This window comes from Anoplolepis gracilipes, chromosome 2 (assembly GCF_047496725.1).
Source record: "Anoplolepis gracilipes chromosome 2, ASM4749672v1, whole genome shotgun sequence".
Taxonomy (NCBI): Eukaryota; Metazoa; Arthropoda; class Insecta; order Hymenoptera; family Formicidae; genus Anoplolepis; species Anoplolepis gracilipes.
Genome location: NC_132971.1, coordinates 707,501 through 729,041, shown reverse-complemented (window position 1 = coordinate 729,041; position 21,541 = coordinate 707,501). Strand labels below are relative to the sequence as shown.

At 31.3% G+C, this 21,541-nt stretch overlaps 2 protein-coding genes across 5 annotated transcripts in view; one reads left to right on the top strand and one right to left on the bottom strand.

Annotated features, from left to right (window-relative positions):
- Positions 1-737: 737 nt before the first annotated feature.
- The window catches only part of LOC140676134 (protein FAM76A), a 70,412-nt gene continuing 49,608 nt past the window's right edge, over positions 738-21,541 (top strand). For 2 of the 3 annotated variants that reach the window (XR_012048535.1, XM_072910869.1), the window contains exons 1-6: positions 738-1,130; positions 1,813-1,877; positions 1,961-2,174; positions 2,793-2,929; positions 3,095-3,338; positions 3,422-3,659. Coding sequence is in view for 2 of the 3 variants with exons in the window: in XM_072910869.1 (XP_072766970.1) it covers positions 1,035-1,130; positions 1,813-1,877; positions 1,961-2,174; positions 2,793-2,929; positions 3,095-3,338; positions 3,422-3,655 (990 nt within the window). In the remaining variant the exon portion in view is untranslated. Of the gene's footprint in view, positions 1,131-1,812; positions 1,878-1,960; positions 2,175-2,792; positions 2,930-3,094; positions 3,339-3,421; positions 3,660-3,798; positions 4,585-21,541 lie in introns of those variants that run through there. The other variant, XM_072910868.1, reaches the window with a different exon arrangement.
- Positions 10,028-21,541, bottom strand: part of Blimp-1 (PR domain zinc finger protein 1) — a 38,855-nt gene continuing 27,341 nt past the window's right edge. For both annotated transcript variants that reach the window (XM_072910685.1, XM_072910686.1), the window contains exons 2-8: positions 20,739-20,909; positions 19,204-19,323; positions 18,285-18,410; positions 18,058-18,184; positions 11,617-13,533; positions 10,741-11,082; positions 10,028-10,501 (exon numbers count right to left, since the gene is read on the bottom strand). In XM_072910685.1, coding sequence (XP_072766786.1) covers positions 10,341-10,501; positions 10,741-11,082; positions 11,617-13,533; positions 18,058-18,184; positions 18,285-18,410; positions 19,204-19,323; positions 20,739-20,903 — 2,958 coding nt within the window. In that variant the 5' untranslated portion in view covers positions 20,904-20,909 and the 3' untranslated portion in view covers positions 10,028-10,340. The remainder of the gene's footprint in view (positions 10,502-10,740; positions 11,083-11,616; positions 13,534-18,057; positions 18,185-18,284; positions 18,411-19,203; positions 19,324-20,738; positions 20,910-21,541) is intronic.

Genomic DNA, 21,541 nt, shown 5'->3' with positions numbered 1-21,541 from the left:
AGTCTTCAAAGAGAAATTGCCTTTATATAAAATTAAGCATTTGAGTCCAAAAGTATAATATATATATATATATATATATATATATATACTTTGATAATATATCTAATATATATATTTAGAGCTAAACAATAATCTGATAACGTGAAATTGGATATTTCTTAACAATCTAAACATAGCTGCTGTCATGCAATGTCAGTTTTTGAATCAACAGTCAACAGTCAGTCATATCTGGTCATATCTCATATCGCTTCATATACAGACGGAAAGTCAATAAATAGTTTCTCAATGGAATTGAATCACGCATATTAGAGTAATCATCAACTGTCACGTATGTCATCTATTATTGTTATTGTTTACCTTTTTCCTTTTTCATTATCATTCAGTAATAGCGCATAGTAGCCATGCACACGACTTTGTCGCTGTCTCCTTTTTTCTTTTCGTATACCGAATAGTAATAATTAAATACAACATTTTCCGATAAAACATTCCTTCAATATATGTAGTTAAACAATACGACAACATGAATATATACTGGTTATTTCACGCGAGACATTTATGTTCGAAATTATGACATTTAAATAATTTTCTTCATAAAAATAATTATTATATTTTTTAAAAATATGGCGTGGGCGTGATGGAGTTCGGTGTATTATTGGATGGCTTTGGGAACGCCGAGCCGGCGGCGTTCAATCCGAACCATCCGAACATAGTCTCGAGTGGCGCCCTCGAACGGCCACTTACGCTGTTACGGTCGGCCATATTATTGGATCGCGGCGGTCGCAGATGGCTACGTAAAAGTCAACAACCGGTTTTGTCGAAGGACTATAATCGCGATCGATCACGATCACGAGCACGATCACGAGCGGGATACTCATCGTGCATCGGTTTTTTACTTGCCTTTTTCTGTCGCGAAATAGTAGCCACGTACGAAGGTTGTGTTCTCTTGGTTCGATCTATCGCGCTTCCTTCGGCTACCGCCTCTCTCACCTCGTTGCCCAGTGACGTATCCAGCGACTGCCGACTCGCTGCCGAAGATGAGCGCAAACAATATTCAAGCGCTCTTTGCATGCTCCCGGTGCTTCTCCAGGCATCCTTTCGAAGATCTCTCGCCCGGGCAACAATTGTGCAAGGTACAAACAAACCACAGTCCCTTTGTCCGCGGGCATCTCGCGATTTTTGCGTCTTTTACAACGTACCGTCCACGCGATGAATCTGTGTTTTAATATCGAAATACTCCCGGAGAGATTTCTTTGTTAAGAACCGATCGTGAAATCGCGCTGCGAAATAATAGAACAGATACAACGATTTATTGCGTAGGAGCGAAATATTTTTTCCGTAAGCGTTGTAGCATTGGAAGATGCTAGAAATTACATGTGAACACGTTGCGTTTATATGTAAATAATATAACACATGTAACGCGATATAAAAACATTTTTCAAGCACGATTTAATAAAGTGCATTTTCCGCGTTCCTCGTGCTGGATTATTTTAGAATTTTATTGCAATGAATCATCGCAATCACTTACTACTCGCGATGACGCAAATGTTGATTAAATTCGAGAAGTAATATTTTGAGATTACAAATATTTTACTACATATTAATTTTTTTGTAATTATGTTATCAAAATTCTTTATTTTACTATGAAATATTATATATGTATATATGTGTATCATGGTAAATTGTAGTTTTGATAAATATGATAGAAACTGTACAAGATATTGTTTATAATTTTGTTATTGTTAGTAAAATAAGAAAAAATTGAAACATTTTTAATTTCACTTCTGATATTTAAGAAAATATGTTATTATTTAGGAATGCAGAGGAGCATTTCCCGTGGTAAAATGTACATACTGCAGATCAGAATTCCAACAAACCATGTAAGTTGAAGTTACATTTATATAAAAATTACTTATAAAATGGAACATATAAAACTATATATTATTCTAATTTGACTTTGCAGAAAAGGCAATACGAGCACTATTTGTAAAAAGTGTGAGCAAAATGTAAAATCCTACGGGAAGCCATCGGCTTGCGAGTACTGCAATACTATAGCTGCATTTATCGGTAGCAAATGCCAACGGTGTACAAACTCGGAGAAACGCTATGGACCACCGGTTACATGCGAACAATGCAAGCAGAAGTGTGCCTTTGATAGACAGGATGAGGATAAGAAGGTAACATAATGGCAATATGCTTGTCGCTCTTAATATTGCTAAAGAAAGAGATGATCTCTAGCTGTGCAATATAATTATGAATGAGATTTTGTATTGAGATACATACATTGTTTTTTTTCTGGATATTCTTTCACATTTGTTGATTCCTCTACACACAAATAAATTTCATTCTATAAGTCAACACATTATGGCTTTAATATAATTATTATTTATTATATTTTATAGATTTTTTTGATATTTTAAATATTCTTTAAATAATAAATACTTGTTAAAAGAAATTTATGTGTATAGAGAAGAAATTAATTTTTAAAGTTTATATGTATATTTTTTGTACACTTTACAAGTATATATTTTACAATCTGTTTTATTCTGGAAAATCAAGAGTAGCTGTGTATGCAATTTTGCTAATATATATATATTTTCTGAATTTGTATGTTTGACTTTCTGTCACAATTTCTTTTCTTTTTTTAGAGAGAGCGAATAAACATCAAGTGTAATTTCTACAGCTAAGACTTCTTTCTCTCTCTCTCCCCCTCTCTCTCTTGTTGGTACATGGTAATAAATTTCTACCCTACCATAATGCTACTAAATCGGTTATGGTGATGTTTCGGTTTTTAGGTAGATGGCAAGTTATTATGTTGGCTCTGTACGTTGTCGTACAAACGAGCATTGGCAAAGACAAAGCAATCGGATGCAGACAGAAGGGCGCATATGAAAATGGCACAGCAGCGGGCTGCAAAGCACAAAGAACAAAAGTAATTATCCCAATACATAATATCACAAGGTAACTTTGCGCTTGGTAGTTTTTAATATTGCATGGATATTAAAATTTTCCGAATCCATGCAAGACGCGTGTTTGGTAAACTTTGGCAGGTTGCGTCAGCGGAATTCTCGTTTATGTTTCATGTTTTCCATTGTAGATTAAAAGGCCACAATAAAAGACCGCATAGAGTCGACGTGACAAAGCTGCCGCCGCAATCTGAGGGCGGAGACACGAATGGTCCTACTCCCGTGAAAGTGGCGCGGATGGCTGGTGTGCACGATCCGCACGACCCAAACAGTTCGGATCACGTCGTGGCGGTTACGCAACTCAAAGAAAAAATAGCGCATCTTCAAAAGCAAATCAGTATAAAAGACAGTCAGTTACTAGCAAAAGATAGACAAGTGCGTAAAAGAAATTGCCGGAAATTCCTGTTTCCCGGAACAGATAAGAACGATAAAATAAATTATCGGCATTTTGATTGCAGATTACCGAACTCAAGGCGAAAAATTTCACATCCGAGACCGAGCTGCGCAATAAAATGAAAGCGTCGGAAAAGGAATATGAGACGAAAATTTCCAATATGCAGCACAAGATATCTAGTTTGCTGAAGGAAGTAGCATCGTTATCGAAAACTTCCAAACGAGGCGATCGTGTGGCCGCTACCAAAACAGAAGCTGGGACCAACAGTGGGAGTGGAACAGACAGTCCTGTACCTTGATAAGGTAAGTATATTAAATTTTTGATAACGGCACTATGCGCGTTGAACGTCGAAAACGCAATGATGACGTATAAAGCAGCGCATCAGCCAATATATTCTACAATAGCTGATGTGAAGTGAGTCCCCTATCTCATTGTTTCCAGGGAATTGATTAACTGTGACAACGTACTCGAATGTCCATACCCGCATAAATCACATGTGGTACATTACACATATAGTTAATTATTTCCATTAACAGGGCGAAATCATATTATTTTTCTAATTACTATAGAAGTGTATATTATATTCTCTCACAATATGTGTACCGAAAAAAGGACTTATTCGTATCTCCATCTAGGGGAGATCAATTATTCAAGTGCAAAATTTATATGTAACAATTTAGATAGCTTCCTTTCTTTTTATTTTTCGACGACTGTAACTTTGCGTGGTTGCAGTTTGTCAATAATACCAGTTTTTTTATGGCACAAGACTAGCAAAATTTGAATAATAATAAATTATAATAATTTGGACTTATGGCACGAAGTGCCATGTTATGAAAGATTTCGGGCTCGCATCGGACAAATTCGAATTGGATGTGCATACGTACATGGATTGCATATATGTGTGTACATATATGTGAATATGACACGCACGCGCGGATAGCGTTGCTGTGGCATTTTATTATTTATAATAATAATGTAAGCAGCGATGAATCAGGATATGGAGATTGTAGATCAATTTACAATAAAAACTTGGAAACCAGTTGCCCTGTTCCACTCCTTTGGTTTAAATCCTGTGGTATCCAAGTCACGTCCATATAGTCATCTTTTTCTTCTCGTACGCAATCATTATTAATCAAATATAATATATTTCGTTTCGTCATTCGATCATTAACAACACAAGAAATAATATTAGGTTACAACAACATATGGAGATGTGATAGTGATATATAGTTCATATAAATATCCAACAGCCATATATTTATTCTTTATTTTAAGAAACAAATGCTAATTGAGCATTACCTATTCAATAATAATGATAATAAATGCGTAACAATTTCACTGTATACATATATATACGTATGTATATATATATATATATATACATATACATACATATATATATATATATATATATATATATATATATATATATATATATATATATACACACACATACATACACAAAGTGTAAGGATAATTAACATTTAATTTATAGTCGCGTTTAAATATGTACGAGTGCGTGCACGCACGCGTGCGTGCACGTTACAATTGGAGCTTTATCGTTTAATTATTACGAGATGATAATAACTAAATATTGCTTGTTTTGTTCTCGAGGCGATTAGTAATCCTCGTTTGTTCGGTTCTTCTCGATATTTCACTACTTTCATCAGCGTATGTATTTACATGGTCTTTACTTCCGTCTGCCTCTCTACGCGTTTCTTCTCTGTCCCATCTTCTCTCTCTCTCTCTCTTTCTCTCTCTTTCTCTCTCTCTCTCTCTCTCTCTCTCTATTAGCTTTCATGATTCAAAATCCTAAAACGTCTAAATTTCTCCTCTACCTCCGTTTACTTCGTTATTCATTTATAGTGCTTTCAAAATGCAGGCAAGGTAGGAAATCGATGCAAAATGTACAGACTGACACTCGGGCTATATAAGAAACATCACTAGGAATCACGATCATCACCAAAAAATTATTGCTGTAGCGCGATATTATTGCATGATGAATCCCAAAATGTTTTTCTCTAAGTCGCTATTTCTTTCCTTCTTGTCTTACATTGTTCGTGTTTCCCAATGTTATTCCTTATAACGTGAAACATGCGTGCCGCCGGACTCCTCATACAACCACGGATACTGAAAGTGCGAACGCGTTGGTTCTGAGGAGTACGCGAAGCCTGATCACGGTAGCATCTTGAGCGTTGCGGAGATCAACCGCTAGTATAGCATACATTATATAGAACTCGATATCCTATAAAATGCCCGCGCATAAAATCGTTGCCTGATTATTAAAGAGGGTATATTAGCAAATCATAAGAGTAAGTGTAAAGGCCCTGCGGATTTATACGGTACATAGTCTCGTATTTGTCTCGCGAATCGAGTTCGAATGCTCGTTAAACTTATATAATTGTCGAGGAGAATCTTTTCGTTCGAATGCGTTTGACATTGTCCGGCGGGCAAAGACAGATGGTGGATAGTATAATATAATAAGTATTCGGGGAATGGAGAAACAAAGCATCAGTTTCGTAAAAATTTCAATCGAGCGTCATGATTTTAGCAGAGGAGAAGTTGTGCGTTTTCTTATTATGTCTCGAAAGTTGAAAGATTCAATGATTTTTTTTTTTTTTTTTTTTTTTTTTTTTTATTTAAATTGGTTGCATCAAACGTGAAAAAGAAATTTTTGCGAAACTGAAGCCTCAGAGGATTTTGCGAAGGAAGCCAAAATTTAGGATAATGATACATTCCCTAACATACTTTGCGCTCCTATAATCTTGAAAATCATTCGCACTTTTTATATCACACACACACACTCACTCACTCACTCACTCACTCACTCTTTCTCTCTCTCTCTCTCTCTATCTATTGCTCATTCTCTTATTTCGCAAAGAATCGTATCGCGATGTGCATGTGGCTTTTTAGAATCTCACAAACGCTCGATAGTCATATATATCAGTCTGCGATACGCCTTTAGATCGGATATTATTACGGAACGGCATTTCGGGAACATTGACTTCGCGTTTAAAATTGTCACTCTTTTAAAAAGGTCTCATTCTGGTTCTTTCACGAAGTCTCAAAATGAACCGCCATTTCGTAAAAAGGATTTGTCTCGCATTACATACGGTAAGCTGCGCTCAGAGTTAACTCGGTCACTTAGCTTATTAATGGAAGTACGAATTTGTCAAATGTAAATATAAAATTAATGAAAAAGAATAATAGATCTTCGACAATTATGATGTTCGTTGATTTTAATTTTTTCATTTTCTAAATATACTAAGCGTGATATGATCAAAGAATTGATTATTCATGTGCACAAAATTATCTGAATGAAATCTTATGAAAAATCGTTTTCGTGAAAATTTAATTTAATTTTATGAAATATACCTTTCTTTTAAGAAATACATATTCTATACAGTATGTCCATCAAGTTTTTAAATTATTACTTTTAATAATAGCAGATTTTATACACGAATTTTTAATGTTCGACGTTGTTGCCATATGTTCTACGCAATTTTTAATATGCCGAATAAAATAACGTTAACGAAAGCTTTTTGGAAACCTTGGACTTCTTCTTAAAAGTCTTTCCATCGTGGCTTTTTGGATGACTTTTACGTATTCATCGACAACTTCTTACTAATAGTCAGATTATTATTTTTTTTTTTTTTTTAAATCAATACGAGAACTTGATAGCCATATTGTGTAAATGTGTGCTAACTCTTTTTGAAATGTTTTGACTAGATTTTCTACCATAACTTTCGATTCTACACATGATGATTCCCTCTGCATATTTAGATTTTAAATCAGTAAAGTTACTACAGGTATATGTTTTATTGAAGCGCACACAAGCAAATATCTTTAGGCAATCAAAAGTTTACAAAATGTGTTCTTTTCTAATCAATGAACATTATGTGAAGAGAGAATCAATTAATTTAAAAAAGCTGCAGTAGAAACACACTCGAGCATGAAAGTTAATTTAATAGCGATATTAGAAATACGTATCGAGGAATAAATGTTAACAATAACATACAATAGAAGCGATTAAAAAATTATGGTGCACGATTATCTTTCTCGTTCTGCAATTCGAAAAGAGAATAAAGAGATCTCGTTATTATTATCTATAAAACTTGATAAAATTTCGATAAATTTAATACATATTATAACAATATTATAAATGTAAAATCTCTCATTTAGAGATTAAAAAAGAGCATCTATATATAGTCAAAAAAAAGAAGACAAAATTACACACATATCAATCGTGTATAAAAATCATGAATATGATAGAAATGAGTATAATAGAAGCTCATGTCGATGATCTGATGACATTTTTTTATACATGTATCAATAAATTACTATATTTTTAATAAAATTTGCACCGCGGAAAGTTACCGTAAAGCGCAGTATACCGTCCGCTAACCGGCAACGATGCACACGCACGCACATACACACACGTGCGTATACATGCAAGTTTATATACTTAATACATGTGTACACACGGATGTATATACACATAAATACACACTCATACATGTATGCTTATATATACATGGGTATTCATAAATTAAAACTTCTTATATTATCTTTTTTAAATTATTGAATAATTAATAGAGTAATATTAGTATATACAGGTACAGGTCTCGTATAGTTGCAGTCGTGTCGTCTCTGGTTGTTCGTATTCTTTTTGTTACTCTTTGCTGTTGTTGCTTGCGCATTATGCGAACATCTCATGACGGGTGCCGACAAAATCCGCCATTTTACACACCGACCTAAGCATGTCGAAGATATCGTGATATTTGGTTTTGTAAAAATTACTTTTGCGATATGTTGTGAAATATTGACTTTTTTTTTCTTTTAAATACATTTAATGATGGTTATTGCGATTTTCTGACGATATTTTAAATTGACCCTATTCTCTTATTATTACTGACATGAGATTGGGAAGTAATGCATTATATTAGATTTGTAATATCGTTTCTGTTACGGTTTTTTTTAGATAACGAATTAGTGTAAACGAATTGATATCGTTACTTTCTTTATTTATGGCTATACATTTTTTCTAAAATAAATATGAGATTTCAACATTTAGTTTATATTGGCATTTTATACATCTTGAATTTATTCGTTGACATGATTTGTAAAAGTTAGTATATCAGAATTTTGATATATATAATATACAGAAGATTAAAAGATGATTTTTGATTATATTTATAAATCTAAATAGAATCTAAAGAAAATTAAAGTTTTTCTTTTATTTATATTTATAAAACTTGAAAATCTCATTAAAAATTTTTTATTTGAACTATCTGAATATTAAAACTTAAAATTTATTGCTATTATTGAAATTATTATCATGTACTTTATATCGATAACAATATTGATGTCAAAATTATTGTACATTACTTTTGACCATTTTAACAGAAAAATTTTTATATAACTATATAAATTTTATATATTTAATTAGTTTAAATTCTATATCACAGTATTAAAAGAATAACAGAATTATTACATAATAATTTGTTATTTTTACTGAATGACAATAATGAATATTGTAAGATTTGCAAAGGGTAAAAAGCAAATAATTAGAAACAGAAAAAAACTAATAATTGTAACGAATTACTTTCCCAACCTTATTGTTGCTACTAATCTGCTATTTTACATTTTTACGAAATTAATTAGAAATTAAATGTAGTATTAAATGAATGCATTAAGATATATTTTCGTTTAATTATTCTTAAGAAAGATAAAATCATTGTGTAAAAAATCAGATTGATATATAAGATTGGAATCAATTCAACATATTTCAGATGATTAAAGACTTATTTATTAAAGTCGTTGGCGCGATTTGTTGCATTATCACTATCTTCGACATGCGATCCTAAGATGCATCGTGGAAAAGTAATCGAGAAAATTTCTCGGAGAAAACCGAGCGACTTTGGTACTCTATTATATGCATATGTTTATACTTTTTGTCATTTCGCTTGGAATAGCAGTACATTCTTATCATACATTGATCAAGTATTTAAATTTAATTTTAAACGTTACTCCTTTCATTGATAACGCTAGTAAAAATATACAAAAAAAATTGAAATGAGTTGACTGGGTTCAATACATTTAAAAAAATTGATAAATTTTCTCTTTTATTATTTAATGAAATATGGTTGATTGTTATAGAGCAAATTAAAATAAATAAATTGAATCTTTTTTATTTCTCTTAATATTCAACTTTAGCATATGAAATCATTAATATTATTAATATTAATCATTAATTCAATAAATTATATTGAAAATGATTAAATACATAAAAAAATTAATATGATATATTATACTTAAACAAAAAAAAAAAACAATAATTTTTTTAATAGTTCAATATTATATTGTTTTAATCTTGTAAAATTCTAAAAAAAAATGAAAGATAACTTGAAAAGCTGGTAAACAATTTTTTTCTTTTTTAAACAACTTAATACATATTATTATTATTATTATTATTTAAAGTTATAAAATTTTTTAAAAAGAATATTTTTTTACTTCTAAAATGTAGAACTTTAGAAAATAAATTCAATTTTTAATATATATATATATATATATATATATATATATATATATATATATATATATATAATATATAATATTATATAATATTACATTATTTATATAAAATTGAAATTATTTTCTAAAGTCCTACATTTTGGAAATGAAAAAATAACTTTCTTTTTAAAGATTTCATAACTTTAAATAATAATAAATTATATATATATATATATAATGTTAATGAAAATAAATTTTGCTTTTATTCTATCATATTTCATCAAAATCAGAAAGGAGTTTGCGAAAATATTTCGTTCGATTACTTACAAGAACTTTTTGCACTTGCTGCTATTCCAGAGAAGAAGAGCTTTTCCATTCTCTCCTCTAGTCGATCGCGAGCAAATCGCTTACATTTCCACGGTTACATTTTACGCCGGAGCGAGAAAGGGGCTGATACCCCATCATGTGACTTATGTACATTCGATAATATGCGGCTGGGATGTTTCTATAACGCTCGGCCGGCCTACGGAATTTTCCAGATTATGGAGAGACGTGGAGTGTGGACCATGCGTTGAGCCATGCCTGTCGTAATTATCGATGTGTTCCAACTCGCATTCCTTAGGGATATTCCCTACAAACATAATAGGTCCATTTAGCATTATCTTCGCTCTTATCATTGTGTTGTTCCGTTTTCAGATAGTTGAATGCTTTGACAAAGCTTTGAACTTTACAAGCTTATTAACTATGATAATAATAATTTTTCTCATCACAATAAGTGCTTTAGCGATATATAACAAGGCGGTTACAGTTAAGATATTGTTCAATTTATTATTACTTATAGATTGCATTTAATCAAGAGTTTGTACTTACCAACATTCATATCAGGACCGTATTCGTAATATGTCGGTGAGCCTACGGCTGCGGCTAGCGCGAGCTCGTCCTCGATGTTGTTCGGTCTGCAACTTGTTGTCTTCCAGTGAGTTCTGAGGCCACTCGCGCTAATGTACTTTTTGTCGCAACCCTGGCATGTATAGGGACGCTCGTTCGTGTGCAGCCTTTTGTGCAATTTTAAATGGACAAATTGGGTGAACTTAGCGGGACAAAGATCGCAGGCATACGGTTTTTGGCCAGAGTGTAGTCTAAGATGGGTTTTCAGGTTCGAAGTCGAGCTGAATCTCTTCTTGCATATCTCGCATTGATGCGGCTTTTCACCTAAAAACAAACGGATTGACGGTATTATTAGAAGACAAAAGTATTAATAAGATACGAATTCCAAATTGACATATTAACAGATATTTATTGTAATTAAAGAATTCGTAAATCAAGCGCATACTAAGTTTGATGTAATTTCGAGAAAAAAAAATATATATGTATATATATATTTTTTAAATTATAGTATGAGAAAAAATATTATAAAAAATACAATACCAAATTCACAAATACGCGACGAGGAAATATATTTTCTTATTTTTTATTTTGTGTGATTCGTTTTCATAAAATATACATTTTTTAATGATTTTCGGGATACATAGTCTTTTTTAGATAAAATAGAAAATTATAAAAAAGAGTAAAATTTTAAGTAATTTAAATAAAGAAAATAGGCTTTTTTATAATTTGTTAATAAATTTGCTAGGTACTGAAAAAGCAAAGATTGTATGAATTATACTATATTATATTGGCGTAATTAATATTAAAAAGATTTAAATATTGTATGTTTGCGTATTGGTGTTAAATTGGTACGCTTACCAGTGTGTACGAGATGATGTTTCTGCAGATGTGCGAGCTGTGTGAAACTCTTGGTGCAGACGTTGCATTTGAAGGGCCTCTCGCCCGAATGTGTTCTGAGGTGCACCTTGAGGTTCGACAGCTGACCAAAGGTTTTACAGCAGACGTTACATTCATAATGCATTTTGCCGTCCTTCTTTTTGAGCGGGTAAGGCAGCGATCTGTAGCCCCTCGAGCCCTGGGAGTTGGGACTGAGTGAGCCGCTCTGGGAACAACCGTGATCGTCCGGCGACAAAGAACTTGCTGGCGAATATCTATTTAGGAACGACGAAGAGTTAGAATGAATAGTAAGACTTGGATGATGGCCCAAGTGGAGATTGTGCGTTCCTGCGATCAACGCTTGGTTGCTATCAATTTGCATGGTCGACGAGGTGGGTAATTGGTGGCCGTTGCTGCTGGTGGCCGCCTCCAGCCGTCTGCCGTCCGTAGACCTTTCGTAGACGCCGACGTTGCCGCTCGGTGTGGGCGAATAGGCGGTGCAATTGATGGATAACGGCGCTTCCACGTTATGGTGTAGCGAGCCGTTTTGATGGCTATACAAACTGCCGTACGGACCGTAGGACGAGGGTGATTGGATCGGCGAGATTGGTGAGATGCTCTGATTACTACTGCTGCCGCTACTACTACTGCCGGCGGAATTCGGATAGACCGGACTGGCAGATTCGATTTGACAATTTCCCGAGCCGTTACCGCCCGAGTTGCCGGAATAAAGGATCGTCGTCGGAGTGGAAATGCCGTTTTGACTCGACGACGGCGACGGCGATTTGGTCTTTCGCTTTGGCGGACAACCGTTTATCGTCGTGGACGGCGAGTGTAGGTTGCTGGTAGACGTGAGTATCGCGTTAGATGAAAGCATGTTTGTGCTGGAATGAATGCTGCCGCCGGCGTTGCTGGACGAGTGCAAGCTTCCGGGATGCATTGGCAAGCTGCCATTGCTATTTCCGGTGCTAGAATGCGGTCCTCCCGTGCTGGAGTGCATGTTGCCAGTGGGGCTCTGCATACTGGGCAACGCACCGTTGTTACCGCTGGTCGAGTTGACGCACGTGTCCGTTTGCAGAGGCAAGTTGGAGCTGGAGTCCGGACTGCAGGGCAGAATGTTACCATAACGATGAGACTTTTTGTAGGAATACGCCATTTCGGTGGGGCTAGATGGTGGCGGCGTCACCGAGTCTACATGAGTTTGATGATGTATCTGATGGTGTTGATGATGCTGTTGTGAACCATTATGATGGTGACCATGACTGTTATTGTTATTATTATCGGTATTGTTGCGTAGTAAAATGTTCTCTAGGATGGAACTGCTGGGTGGGTTGACCAGGTAGGCGGGTCTGCCAGACATGGACAGGTTACCGTTCTTGACCTCCGGTTCGTAGAAGGGCTTTGGATTCTTTTCGGCTATCTCATCCTCGTTTACGGTTGACAATATCGTACTCTTCTGCAGGATGATGGGCGATACAGGTTTCTGGAGTTCCGGAGTAACTGCTCTATTAGTCAGTTCCTGGTCCTTGTCCTTCGTCGGGCTGTCGGTTATACTTTTTGTTGTCTGGAAGTTGCCATAGGTCTTGGATATCTTGATTTTGACCTTTCTGTATTCATTCTTCGTTGCGGTATTATCTTGCTTCAAAATTTCATTGCCGCATACCGATGATTTACTAAAATCTAACACGTAATTGTTTTCACTGTCGGATTCGCTGCTCTCCTCAGGCGGCGTCAGAATCTCGTCATGGTAGCCATTCGAATGGTAACCTTCGTCTGATCTTACGGAACCATCCGTTGGCGTCATCTGACGCCTTTCGTAAATCGATGAGTCTTTTAAGGGCATTACGTCGACAGTAGGTGAGATTTCCGTTGGAAGCGTTGATTGTTGTACTTGTTGTCCTAAGAGATATTTAATAAGTTCAATGTAACGGCAAAAAAAATTCTGAATAACGTAAATAGTATGTATGTTTGTGATGTGTTCTATTTATTTAGCATTATATTATTTTTTCGTCGATATTTATCAGTAGAAATAACTACAGTACGCATAGTATACAATTTCTCATACAATTAAAATCATATTATATATTTTATATTAATCATTTTATATATTTATTATATGCTCTTAATAAAATGAAAATTTTATTTCGATATGTCTTGATGGCAAGACATGTCAAAAATCACTATGAATTTAACGTATTGATATAATATGAATATATTATATCAATTATGTTTATTATGTTTTTATTGAAAGTTCAAAATAAATATTTATTAGAGACCGCTCTTTCTAACGGATTGTATCACAGTTTTGATAATAACTATTTTAAACTTTTCAACAAATAATTTTGAAGTGATATGTTTAATTGAATTTTTGTTTAGACTCTTTAAAAAACTGTAATTTGTACATTTATTATTCGTTTAATTTATAATTTAGAGGATCGGATCTAAATTGGTTTGTCGATTAAATCGAATTTTTAATGTTTGAAAATTTCCTTTCTGTGATTTTCATTACATAATTATACAATCTAAAAGAAAATGTTGAAATTTTTCTTGTAACACATTATTCTACATGTTTATAATAGTATGATGAAAATTTTAATTTGTAAAACGCCAGTGTATATATATATATATATATATATACTCTCTCTCTCTCTCACACACACACACACACACATAATTAAAATTTCATTATACTATTATAAACATGTAGAATAATGTATTAGAAGAAAGATTTCAACATTTTTTGTTAAGATTGTATAATTACGTAATGAAAATCACAGAAAGGAAAGTGCCAAACATTACAAATTAGATTTAATCAACAAATCAATTTAAATTCCATTCTATAAATTATAAATGAATAATGAACGTACGAATTATAGTTTTTAAATAGTCTAAGCGAAAATTCAATAAAACATATCACTTCGATCGATGTCATATAAAATAGTATATATATATATATACTATTTTTATATAAATCTTCTCTTGCGCGCGAATATATTTATAAATTTGAGATTTATTGTCTTAAATTATCACAGATTATTGTCGTTATTTAGGATTTATAAGATGGAGAGTCTGTAACAAATATAATTCAGATCTGTCAGGTTCTGTCATAAAATATTACTTATTTCATGTGAGAGACCATGACATAAATCTCTAATTAAAAGAAAAATAAAATACCAAAAAACATTAACACAACATGCAAAATTTATAATATAAATTTTTTATTTTATTTCATAGTAATAATTATATTTGTGTGTATCTATATTTTTTATTTAAAAGTGATAGCCAGTGGCCAGTTTTAATACGATATTTTTTCAATTTTAGAACTGAACTGGACGCGGAGTTGGTATAGTAATATGTATACACATGTTTCTGTAATACTTTGTGTTCTATTGTAGATTGCTTTTGTTATTATTTTCATTCTTTGTTTATAAAAACAATCGAATCAAATATATTCACGTTTATATCTATCCAACGTTATATTGAAATGGTAAGAATAAATGGCTACCAGTATAATATACTGTATATAAAATGTTTTGCATAACTGAAACATCAGAAATAGGGTGTCTACTCCATGGAAAACATAAAAAACTGTTAATTCTTAAGGATTTCTTTTGTATCTGGAAAAATTAGGAAAATTTCATTACATTTTATTGGGATTTAGAGAGAATTTTTTTAAAATTCTTTTTTTGATAATTTTACTGTCGTATTGTAAACAATCAGTCGTGTGTGTAAAATTGGTGTCTCATTTTGAGGAAACTAATTAATTGTTGAGGGTTCTAGCTTTATTTTTAATAGTTCTAAAACTCTTGGTAGATTAATTAAATAGTTTTGGCTATTAAAGAAAAAAAATGGCTCAGGAGAAAACAAACTGTGATGCCAAGTTCACGCTGCGTCTTACTTTGTTCGCTGACAATTTTTTTAGCATTTCTTAACAGATTTTAAGCACTTGAAAATTCTACAATAATTCTACAATAAGTTCTATATATATATATATATATATATATATAAAACTATTAGAATTAATCAAACAAATTAAGAATTATTAATTAAATAAATTAAATTGTTCGAGATGCTGGATATAAGTACTGAGATGAGACACTTGTGTCTTCGTTCGTCTATAATAAATTAATTGTTTATATGCAGAAAGGCTTATTATAATGCCTTTATAAGTAAATTTATGCATATATCAATACACTTATGTGTATATATATATATATATATATATATATATATATGAAAAATGTACGAGTTCCAACATGTGCATAAATTTATGTATGAAGGCATTAATAATCCTTTTTGTACAACTATAAAGATGATAAATTATTTATTTGTCCTATTGTTTGTTAACGATTATGTTCGATACTTGTTTGTACATTAAAATATTTGAAAAATTATTCCTTTATAAAACATAATATTTGTACATAATATATATATTCCTCAATTACACAATTATATTCTAATTTTTCTTATTATATTTTCTCCGTGTAAAAAAAAAATTACTATTATATTATTTCGTCATGGAGCAAGGATACAGAGAATTAACACGTGCAGCGCGAAGTGTATTACAGAGGAAAAATGCGGACGTAAACGAGAATATACCGGTCCAGATTTTGTGTATCAATAAACATAATATGTATCGAAATCGGGAATGTCGTACAAAATGTCGCGCGAGTGTTTTATGAATGCTTTTGAAGATGTATCAACGTAGGATTAGGAGAAGATGAGCAGGCGTTGGATGGCATCGGGCTTTGTGGGAACAATCAGATAATTTATTACATATTATTCGCGGAATTAATTTTTTTTGTCGCAGTTATCGTCTAGAATATTTCGTGCAATTCCATTTGAACGTGTATGAAGCTAGCGCTTTACTTCGTGGAGACTCATTAATTGAGTTGAGAGTATTGGTTTGATTTTTAATAGGTCTAGAATTTTTTATAGATTAAATAAATAGTGCTAGCCATTAAAAGAATGGTCCGGAATAAAATTGGGATAAATTGAGACGCCAAGTTCTCATTGCATCTCACTTTCGATTTTTTCAGCATTCTTGCCAGATTTTAAGCGCTTGAGAGTACTGTAATAGTTTTATAAAAAGTTTTATGCATAAAAATTATTAGAATATTATATTAGATAATTACACAAATTAGATGCTGGATATAAATAAGATTTCATGTTATATCAACGTCTTGATCTAATTTGTTTAATAAATATTCTAATAATTTTTACGCGTAGAACCCTCTAAATAAAATTTAAAACATTAAAAATTAATTTTAACATTTAATTTTAATTTTAAAATTAAAAGTGATAGACTGACACAAATTTCATTAAAGTTAGAATATCGAAATGCGACCAATGTTGCTTCGATATTTGCACATTTGACATTACGGGTGATATCTAATTTGTTTTAATATTTTTATAATTTGACGTATAAAACATTCTTTGGAAATTAAAAGTGATTGCAGAATAACACAAAATCTCATTAATCGATAAAACTATCGAAATATGACCAGCATTTAATTTAATTTATTTAATTAATATTTTAATAATTTTTACGCATATATAAAACTTTTTTGTGAAATTCTTAAGCACTTAAAATCTAGCAAAAAATGTTTAAAGAAATCGTCGGCAGATAAAGTGAGACACAACGTGAACTTGGCGTCTCAGTTTGTTCTGAAAAATTTTTTTATTTAATAGCCAGAACTATTTGTTTAATTTGTGAAAAATTCTAAAATTATTAAAAATAAAACCAAAACTCGTGCACCAGTCAGCCAGCCAAACAATTTATATTATATATTATAAAAATGTATATGTATATATGTACATATATAATTTTTTTTATTTATATATTCAATGTCTTAACATTGAATATATTGATAATGATTAAATACAAAGTATATATTCTTTATAATTTTTAATGATAAAGAAAAATGTTATACAAGTGAAAATGCTTATCTTATAAAAGTTATTCAGTTTTTTTTAGTACATTTACAAATTTAGTACTTGAAATTTAAGACCTAACCCTCCGTGTTTTTCTTTTGTATGAATAAAAAATATTAGAAAATGCATGTAATAAAAAAATTTATTTTAGAGAAAGTTGTATTAAAAAGTTTTGAAAAAATTCTTTTTACTCAGAATTTCGAACAAAAATACCTGGAAAATTAGGAAATTTTCAAAAAATTTTTTATACAAAATTTTTTGAGTAGACACCCTGTTTATCTTACAATTAGTAGTACAATATTTTCTCTTTCCTACAGTATTTTTTTTATTTCAAGAGAAATTTGCAATAAAGATTTTCCACTTCGATATAAGATAGAGAATAATAAAAGAGTAGCGCAAAAGGGGAAGTGATTCGATAAGAAGCATTGGTTGGTAATTAATTTGGGAAACTAGACTATATATAATAATTCAAGATGAATGTTTACTTACGTATTCTCTGAAGCATTAACTCGCCAGTGAATGGATAATTGAGCCTTTCCGCGAATTCCCTGCAGTACCAAACCAATAACTCTTGATTCGGTAATATCGGCTTAATTGTGTAAAAATAAATGTTCATCTGAAATATGAAAGAGTACGGTTGTCATAGTTTCTTCTTCTTATAATATAGAAATTTGAACATCTGTTTCTTCGCGTGAAAAATGCATTCGCAAAATTACCTTATACTGGCATGCTATTAGGTTTTGCGATTCGGACGAATAAGCGGGATTCACATAACGCATCCAATTAGATTTTTGGACATCATAACCATCGATGTAGTAGAACAGCTCGTTGTTCTTATACACCTAGCAAGGCGAAAATCTTTTTATTACGATGATTAAAATGTATCTTTAAAATCTTATCAGAATATTATTTTATTTTAATTATTTTTTTAAATCGTAAATACATAACAATTGTTTATAAGTACGTTCTAATCATTATAACAATTCAAGGCATAAATGTCTATAAAATACAAATGTGAAATATCTAAAAACATGTCTTTTAGATGTTTTTAGACGCTCTTTTAAATACTGTAATTTTTTTTTAATGTCTGAAGCCTTCTATAAATAGTGATTATTATATCGTTATAATTATGCAAAATATTATTCAAATGTCAACAATTTTTAATTGTTTTCTTAATAACGATGGTTACCAAAAACATTTATGTGAACATCTTGCTCACATTATCTATTGACAAAGTAATGCCTATTTATTAAATTTTAATAATTATTTGATATTTTTTAGGATAGATTTGTATTTATTTTTGTATTATGATTGTTACAAGAAAATACTGAAAAGGTACTACTTTCATATTCGTATTTGTTATTTTGATTTACATATATGTTTTGCTCAGAAATCATGAAAAAATTAGGTAATTGTCATAATTAATGAATTATAAGACATCTATGATTTCTCACGTTTTAAGATTTACTAAAATCAATTTCTTATCTTTGTTGACGTCTTTTTTTTTTTTTTTTTTTTTTTTTTTTACGATATATATTTATTTTATGTTGATACTTCGAAGGATGGTTATTTGTTATGTAATAATAAACGAAAATCTTACAATTAGTTGAATAGTAGATGTAAAATTGTTCTTACCCGCCAGAAGTATTTTCGGTTTGCATCTGCTGGTACCGAATCCTTCGTGTACACTTGACCGACCAATGGGCCGAAACGTGTCCCTTTAGGGATGTAACTGGTGCTCCATACGCCCAATACCTGTCACATAAATAATTTTCGATTAATCAAGTCGATAGAAATTAAGAAATAATGCAAATTTTTATTTCAATTGTCTATTTAGATTCTTAATTTTCATCTTTAATTTTAAATATATGTATTTGGTATTCAGAATTATGAATTATTTCTATCGAACTGGGTTTAAAGAATTCAGAAAAGTGACAAAATTATTTCTATAATAGTTTAAGTTCTATTCAAGAAGTTCATTTAATAGCAAAAGCTATAAACCAAACATATAAATAATAGGCGAATTGACAAAAGCGCATTGTTTGCCCCTTCGATCGCTCATTCTTTATTATTGTTAAAATACACGGTGAAAGATGGAACCTATTTTCAGTCCGATTCACGTTAGAATAGAATCCTATTGCATAGAAATGTATATTCGTTCAAAACTAATTTAACTCTTCGATGCTTTCAATTCGGCGCTTTCGCGTTTCTGATGCTTCTGTTTCTTTTTTTGATAAACGAAAGCTCGAATGTCGATTAGCCCATACGAATCTATATAGGTATTACATCGTTGTGCAATTTAGCTCGGAATGTTTCGGTTCTTTTGAGAGAAATTTGAAATTTTGTAGATGAAATAGAAAAACTAAGAGCGAGTCTCGCGATACATAATCAAGTTCTTGTTTTCCGCACTGAGAAAAAAATAACGATTTTGTCTTCAAATCATGCCTGTAATGACTGTAAATTAATTAATTTCGTCAAGTTTGATTTTATGTCGTCAACCAATCAACTTCTTCTCATACGTTCGTACTCTATATCATGGTATCTAAAAATTATATTCTTTTGTCGTTATTATAAACTTGAGTTGTGCAAAATTCATTTTTGTTTTAAATGCAAAAATTTTGAATAAAATAAAATTAAAACTAATTAATAAATAACTAAATAGCTAAAAAGAGAGTGAAGAGATAATTCTGAAATCTTTGAAAGTTGTATGAGAACTGTAATTGAAAACATAGACTGATGGTAAAGTATGTTATTACTAAAAACTTTAACAAAAAAGACAATAAAGATTATTAATCATTATTAAATTTGTATACTAATACTTTTACTAATTTTTTAGTAATATTTGTCACGCCATGAAAAATGCAATATGAGCTAATTTACGATTATATATTGTGTTGCTTTCGCGTGTACTATACCATATTACAAAAACTATACAATATAGTATTTATCTAAGAGTTTAGAATTTCTCTATCTTTATATGGCTTAATGTTCCACTTTAGGAGATTGCAATTTTTTCAGAAATTATTTTCCTTGCATAAATTTTGCGCGGACTCAGCTAGGGTCGAAAAAAAATTAATAAGCGACACGATTCGTACAATTAAATTCTCAGAGAGTTAAACTTATAACTTTCGAGATTTTGAAATAGGATTTTTTTATATGAAAGAACGTACATCGTTGAGAGCTTGAGAGGGCTTGAGAACTAGATTCCGCGGCAAAGATGCTTCCGCACGATTAGTATCCCCTGGCGATGTCGCCACATCCGGTACCAAATATACGGCATGCTGCTCGAACTCTTCCTCCCTCAAGGTCGCATGATCCCACTCGCTAGCCTCCATCCTTCGCTGCAAAATAAACCGAACATTTTTAATTGCATTCAATATTGCGAAAATTTTGCGAAAATATTATTTTTTAATTGATTACAATTTTTTAATTTAATATATTTTTTTGGTCTATTTTATGCATCGTAATACATAAGAAAGCATAACTTCAAATAATAAAATTATTATATGAGATGTAATTTTTGCAAAGTAATTTTACTTAAATTCATAATGTATGTATATTTTCATCGCAAATAAGGATTTTATTAATAATGATATATATTATTGAATATATATCAATATTAAAAGCTACGAAATATTTTAATTTTAAATACTGTCATAATTCTATAATTAGATACTTTTAGATATTATTAGAATACTTCTGCATATTTAGATACTCTTTCAATTTTAACTGATAGAAAAATAACGTATTCTTGGCAATTCATAAGCTGCGTACAATCGAATAACGAACTAGATGTCTTTTTAAGTAGATTACAATTTGAAGTTTTAAATCTTTACATACGTTTTGCGAATATTATTAATAATAATCTGATCATGATATGTACATCGTTGTCGGGTATGTACATTATTTTTCATTCATAGAGTTTAGAATTATCTGTTTGCTAAAAGTCCTTGGAAAGATCGTGAGCTGTATA